The sequence below is a fragment of the Eurytemora carolleeae genome, unplaced genomic scaffold (genome assembly GCF_000591075.1).
Source record: "Eurytemora carolleeae unplaced genomic scaffold, Eaff_2.0 scaffold252, whole genome shotgun sequence".
Lineage (NCBI taxonomy): Eukaryota > Metazoa > Arthropoda > Copepoda > Calanoida > Temoridae > Eurytemora > Eurytemora carolleeae.
The window spans coordinates 331,837-339,154 of record NW_019396306.1 but is presented as its reverse complement, the minus strand read 5'-3'; the positions used below and the strand labels follow the sequence as shown (position 1 = coordinate 339,154).

Below are 7,318 nucleotides of genomic sequence, written 5' to 3'. Positions count from 1 at the left end.
CTCCTTCTACTCCCCAAACTTGCATTTCTATCAATGCATGAAGGGTCACTTTGAAATTGCGATTACAATCCCAGTGTTCGCGAAAAATGAAAGGGGGTTAACAGATAGAAGTAAGATTAGTAGCGATCAGAAGCGCTTTTTTATCGCTATATCCCTTTTCATTTTTTGCGAACACTCCCTTTAAATCGGATTTTCTAGGGGTTATAATTAATTTGATAAGACCGTACACGTAATTAATGAAGTGACCCTTTAGTGCATGTGGCATGTCCGTAGTGGAAATTTTTTTTCATTGTTACTCGGATCTAAATTTGGAGACACCTAAACAAGAATCGCATATACCACTGTAAAAAATGAAAGGTTACCAGAAATGAAGACTAGGTCCTATTTACATTATAATGTGTCATAGATATTTTTATTTCCCAAACATTCCTTAATGAGAGTAAATAAGCTGTGACTGTGATAAAACATTTTTATTTCAAGATTTTTTAATATATGGTTTACAATATATTTGACTAAATAATTATGGTAAAAAGTTGGTTGTAAAAATGCCCGCTAGGCTGAATATGGAAATATTATATTCCTCAAAAAGTGTTTTCGTCATGAATTAAAAATTTCCAAGATATTAATTCAAAGGTAAATAAGACAAACCTGAACCGTAACATTTTAAAGTTTTGATAAAAATTAATTTTCGTTTACTTGCTTATTATATTTGAAGAAAATTGCTCTTGGTAAACACATTTTGTAATAAATGAGTGTGGAAACTAATGAAAAACAAATGAGAGCGTAAATGAAAATATAAAATATATCTGATTTTTGCGAGTATATTAGTTGAATTATTAAAATCACAACATGCATCCAAGTTTTCGATATAACAGATGCGTGCACTGTAGAAACTAGATAGGAGATATACAAGATACTGTAGAAACTGTATCTAGGTGACATACAAGATACCCTGTAGACTTTGTATCTTTATGATCTATAAGATACACTGTAGAACCTGTATCTAGGTGACATACAAGATACACTGTAGAAACTGTATCTTTATGATCTACAAGATACACTGTAGAAACTGTATCTAGGTTACATACAAGATACACTGTAGAAACTGTATCTTTATGATCTACAAGATACACTGTAGAAACTGTATCTATATGATCTACAAGATACACTGTAGAAACTGTATCTATATGATCTACAAGATACACTGTAGAAACTGTATCTATATGATCTACAAGATACACTGTAGAAACTGTATCTAGGTGACATACAAGATACACTGTAGAAACTGTAAATAGGAGACATATAAAATAAACTGTAGAAACTGTATCTATATATGATCTACAAGATACACTGTAGAAACTGTATCTAGGTGACATACAAGATACACTGTAGAAACTGTAAATAGGAGACATACAAGATACACTGTAGAAACTGTATCTATATGATCTACAAGATACACTGTAGAAACTGTTAATAGGAGACATACAAGATAAACTGTAGAAACTGTATCTATATATGATCTACAAGATACACTGTAGAAACTTGATCCCGTCAATTTCTTGAAAAAGTCCATTGATCTAAAAAATGTCTCTTTTAATGGTTTATATTTTATTACACTGTACAGTGTACAAGAGAACATAAATAAGGAAACTTTCGATGCAAGATAATTAACTATTCACAGAGAAAAAAGTAAGTAGAAAAATGTAATCTTAAAAAAAATCAGAAAATTTTTGATGATTTAAAGTTTACTTCTTGCCAGAAGAAATAAATGTGAACCAAAAAATAAATACTAAAACTTGAAACACATTTAAAATATCATGAAAATTGAAACATAAAAAACTGTAAAACGCCGAGATGTAAGAAGGAAGGTTAGGGCTTTTATGGTTTGTTTGCGTTCTACTGTGACGTATTAGAACAGGTTTAGATATAGTTGTTATGTAAACAAACGATAATGTCCTGCTAATAGACATTATTAGCCTTTATTTATTGTTTATACTAAAACTAGTTCATGAGCTGTCCTAATACGTCATAACAAATCATAATAAAATCCAGCACACACCCCAATTTTAAGAAATGTTTTAATTGATCGGTATTGAAAACAGGGAGGGGGATATGAGGTCTTAGCCACCACTGGATTGGTGAAAACTTTGCCACCCCTGGATAAGTGAAAACTATGGTTATCAGGGGGTACTTAGCCCTCAAAAGAGGTTGACCCCCCTCCCCCTATAAACGCCCCTCTGATTGTATTGAACTGTAACCTGTGTGGTTTCCCTGTTAAAATCCAAGGTCTGAGTGCACAAATCCTGAATATTATGTAGCACCCCGGCATACCTTAAACATTGGAATCATGTTTTTTTTTGTGATTGGTATTAAATCCCTCCCTCTCTCTCACTTCATTAGTATTTTCCTCTTTTTTGTTGTTGTTGAAGAGTTCAAACTTTTGATGAAAAAAGGATTATTAGGGAGAAAATTCAAAATATCCAAATTACATATTTATAAGAAGAATTTATAAGAAAAGTTCAATGAGCTAAAAAATATTGCTGTCAAAACTGTGGAGTAAGAAGGTGTAAGACTCAAGTTGGGATTTTAAATAGTTCAATTAAAATGAATATAATAAGTTAATTTTCAGGCATATTCGTAAAACTATTAGGTTGATAAAAACCTCAAATACGCATAAGATGTCTTAAAATGCCGTTTTCTTAGTCTACAGGTTCATTCCACAAGATATGGTCGTCGTCGAATATACAGGGTGGCCAAAACTTTTTTGAACAAATCCGTACAAAAATCCGTACATTTTCAGAAGAAATCCGTACAATCCGTACAATTTTCGAAAAAAAATCCGTACAATCCGTACAATTTTGTTTAAAAAAAATTCGTACAATCCGTACATTTTTTTAAACCAATCCGTACATTTTTTTTTAAATCCGTACATTTTTTTTAAATCCGTACATTTTTTTAAAAATCTGTACAATCAGTACAATTTTCGAAAAAAATCCCATTTTTGAAAAAAACATTAAAATTCAATTCTTCATTCATTGTCCTTTGTGTACAGTTCATGTAAGAGGGTTTTAACTTCTTCAGCAAGAATCAATCTGTAAAAAATTGGCTTCATACATATATACAAACTAAATACTGGGTACATGATACTAGGTGCATGATACTGGATACTGGATACATGATACAGGGTACATGATACAGGATACAGGATACNTATTCTCAAATAAACACTTCTTGGACATATCTCGAAAATTATGAATGAATTTTGATTGTCAATTGAAACATTAATCAATCTAATATTATTTAGAATGCAGAAAATAAGTTAAACTAACTTCATTTTGACGAGAATTTTTTTTAAATTTTCATGAAAAATTTGCTGAAATGAGTGAAAATTAAAAAAAACTGTGTATTTTCCAGGATAGAAATCCGTACAATCCGTACAATTTGAAAACAAATCCGTACAATCCGTACAATTTTAGGGTAAAAAAACAAACAATCCGCATAATCCGTACAATCCGTACATTTTGGCCACCCTGAATATACCTTTGCAATAAAGACGATTTTCTATTTTTTAAACAGCAGATGCATAAACATGATAATAAAGAGAAGTTGTCAATTAGCAGACTTTAATTTTAAAAATGCTGTCAGGGATCAAAGCATTATTAATAAAAAGTCGTCTTCATTGTATTGATATCATCGCTGACCATTTTACCGAATATCTACCTTGAGTAAAGAGTTTTCAGATCTTCAGGAACTAGAGTTTTCTCCGCCAGATGGCAATATTCAAGCCTTAAATGGAAATCTTTCCAGGGTCACTAGAAGAAACGTTGACACTTTCTTTACCAACATTTTTTCTAGTGACCATTTTACCGACGGAAAATAAAAAACTGTTAAAAACAATCAATCAAGATTTTAAGTCTCGAAACTATCAACCCTTTCCTTGCACTTTTATTGGTTTACTTTTAAAAATAAATTTGTTAGTCGTGCATTTTTAGTATTTTTATAATCATAATTTTAAGCCAAAGAGTAAGTTTAGAGGTTGACCTGAATCTTGCAGGAATCCGCTTCCATGAAACAATATCGAAATATTGATACAGGCCAACCTCGTGCAGGCTGGTCAGCTCGTCAGGGGATACTCCAGGCCATCTGGCTAACCATATCCGGTTCTATAATATAGCAAATACAGTCGTCTTCATAATAATAAGNCTCTCAAAGAGAAGACTAGCAGCGACTAGTAGGATACAGTTCCTTTAGTTTTATGAAACCTCCAGCTCCTCTCAAAGAGAAGACTAGCAGCGACTAGTAGGATATAGTTCCTTTACCTGTTTATGAAACCTCCAGCCCCTCTCGTAGAGAAGACTAGCAGCGACTAGTAGGATACAGTTCCTTTAGTTTTATGAAACCTCCAGCTCCTCTCAAACAGAAGACTAGCAGCGACTAGTAGGATACAGTTTCTTTAGTTTTATGAAACCTCCAGCTCCTCTCAAAGAGAAGACTAGCAGCGACTAGTAGGATACAGTTCCTTTACGTTTATAAAACCTCCAGCTCCTCTCAAAGAGAAGACTAGCAGCGACTAGTAGGATACAGTTCCTTTACCTGTTTATGAAACCTCCAGCCCCTCTCATAGAGAAGACTAGCAGCGACTAGTTGAATACAATCTCCTGGACTACTGTAGAAAAGGAAGAACAGAAGATCAGTGTGCTCCTAAAAGAGAGAAAATCAAATATGTTTTCCCATTCATAGGCACTAGAAATTTAAAGGAGGGAAGAAATAAAAAAAGTCAAATAAAATTTCGCTTCGTTCATTTATATTCTCGTGCATACCTGACGAATATTAATAGTTCTAATCTTCTGGCGGAGAACTGATGAGACCAGATATTCTTCAGGTACACTTAGATCCTAATTAGATAGATAGATAGATAGATATACTTAAATAAATGTGTTGAGTGTAATTGTATCAGGCATAAGAATTAAAAACGATGAGACGGAGAGTAGACATTTTTAAAGATTCATTTGAGACTATAAGACGTGTATACGGTGTATATCTATCTGCTGTATTAAATATAGATAGATACCTTATTAATTACACTTAATATGTGTTTACCTGAGCAAAAACATCCCCTGGTGAGAAATTAATGGTTTGAGGAGGGGCTACAGGAACAGATAGGTTAGAGGTTGCTTTATTACCAATCCTAGGAATGTATTGTAAGTAAATGGGATTACATGTTAAATGGGATGTTAGATTCACGACGATCCCCTTTTATACCTTTGTCTGAATCAAGATGACGAAAACAACCATATTGTTAAAGCTGAAAATCGAGTGTCTAGATAACCAGCACTCAATTGTCTGCTTAAAAAATAGGAATATCTCTTGTAGCGGCCTTAAAATATACAAGTCTTACATTAAAGACAATACAATAACAAAACGAAATTAGAATAGGCTAGGCTGGGAACCCTGCGTTGCCCAGGGTACTTATAGTTACTCCCGCCGTTTACCCGCACTTGTTCGTATATTACAATTTTAGTTACTTTTCTCGATAAAAAGTCGACCCACTCAACTTAGAATCTCAAAACCAAGCTAAGAACATTCCCTTGGCTTTCCCCAGTTCCACAATCAAACTTTGAGACAAATTAGGTAAGGGGTTCCTGAGTTATGATCGGACAAACAAACAGACAAACAAACAGAGATTACAACTTTATTTATATAGATATTGGACATCTTGTTACGTTAGTGGAATAAAGAAATTATAAAAAGAAAACAGAAATATCATGTCCATTAACATTTTTTCCCCATCCATAAAACGCCCTCTCCATAAAATGTTGAATCATGTCTCAGCATACAATAATATCTATAAACCTTCTTGCTGGCCCGAACATCTGATAGTGGGAACTATTTTTGTAAATATCCTTAATCACTTCCTCAACTCCTTAAAAAATTAAAAAGTTATTTTTTATAAGATAATTACTCCAGAACCCTGAACTTGAGTCAAGATCAGTAGCAAGGACAAAAAAAGCCATAAAATTGGTCAAGATCAGTAATTTGGTTAAGGATTCTTAACTTCATGCTAATGATCTGGGCTTCAGTCCATAAAAACTAAATTAACAAAAGGATCACCTGAAACTAGAAGACGACAATTATTGTCTACTGGTTTCTCAGTACCAACTCCGCTAAAGGGTACAAAATTAGAACATTCTATAATATTGACTAAACGCGACATTTAATATAAATTTTTAACAAAGCAAAGAAATTGGGCCTTTGTCACCAACTCCTGATATACTTATTTCACATCTTTGCAACCCAAAGTCGTAGACTTAAGATATTTCAAACAAATTCTGTTAAATTAAATAATTTAAGTTTGAAATATCACTTCATTAGGTTATTACTGCATCACTACATTAGATTGAAAAGATCTAGGGATTAGAAAATTTTAAGATTGAGGCAAAGACTCAATTCCTTGAATACCTAAAGATTGATTTGATAGATACAGGTTCCAGCTTGCTATGACCGAACGGCGGAAAGTTGACCGGTGTGGGCAGCAAATTAGACCGGAGACAACCAATCTTCCAAGCAGCATCCGGTACAAGAGGCGGAAACCTATCCGCCGTCCTGTATTGCAGTTTCTTTTTTATCAGCAAAAAATATTAGAACCACTGAACGGATCCGGGTCCATGTGGCAAAATTTCAACCAAAAACCTTGAAAAAGTAACATCTCATCGTAAACCAATAAGATTCATGTGTTGAATTCTTAAACCTTGGAATTTTACAGAGAGAGCCAGAAAACTCTGGAATAGGAAGACGAGACTTTAAAGCTCAAATTACATTTCAAGCTCAAATTGTGACTTTGAATAGTCCAATGAACATGAGATACAGCAATTGTGGATTCAGACCAATCTCAACTTAAAGAAGCTCTAAAACAGCTACTTTTTTATATTTATTTTAATAAAACTGTTCCTGTTTGATCTAGAAGAAGCTGCTCCAAGATTAAGGTTTGGTAAGCAGTTGTTGTTATTATTCTCATCCTCAGAGTATGCATCCTCTTCAACCAGATTAAGAGGGAGCAGACTACTAGGATCCTAAACATGATTGAGAGGGAGCAGACTACTAGGATCCTAAACATGATTGAGAGGGAGCAGACTACTAGGATCCTAAACATGATTGAGAGGGAGCAGACTACTAGGATTCTAAACATGATTAAGAGGGAGCAGACTACAAGGATCCTAAACATGATTGAGAGGGGGCAGACTACTAGGATCCTAAACATGATTGAGAGGGAGCAGACTACTAGGATCCTAAACATGATTGAGAGGGAGCAGACTACTAG

The 7,318-nt window shown here is 33.8% G+C and overlaps 1 protein-coding gene across 4 annotated transcripts in view; it reads right to left on the bottom strand.

Moving 5' to 3' along the window:
* Positions 1–455: 455 nt before the first annotated feature.
* LOC111700596 (uncharacterized) overlaps positions 456–7,318 on the bottom strand; it is a 15,120-nt gene continuing 8,257 nt past the window's right edge. Inside the window, exons 12-23 of one of the 4 annotated variants that reach the window (XR_002765014.1) lie at positions 6,949–7,070; positions 6,460–6,603; positions 6,112–6,164; positions 5,854–5,923; positions 5,101–5,188; positions 4,821–4,895; positions 4,594–4,701; positions 4,042–4,163; positions 3,721–3,786; positions 2,259–2,331; positions 737–1,577; positions 456–580 (exon numbers count right to left, since the gene is read on the bottom strand). Coding sequence is in view for 2 of the 4 variants with exons in the window: in XM_023471567.1 (XP_023327335.1) it covers positions 1,521–1,577; positions 2,259–2,331; positions 3,721–3,786; positions 4,042–4,163; positions 4,594–4,701; positions 4,821–4,895; positions 5,101–5,188; positions 5,854–5,923; positions 6,112–6,164; positions 6,460–6,603; positions 6,949–7,070 (978 nt within the window). In the remaining 2 variants the exon portion in view is untranslated. Of the gene's footprint in view, positions 1,578–2,258; positions 2,332–3,720; positions 3,787–4,041; positions 4,164–4,593; positions 4,702–4,820; positions 4,896–5,100; positions 5,189–5,853; positions 5,924–6,111; positions 6,165–6,459; positions 6,604–6,948; positions 7,071–7,318 lie in introns of all 4 variants that reach the window. The other 3 variants (XR_002765015.1, XM_023471567.1, XM_023471565.1) reach the window with 3 other exon arrangements.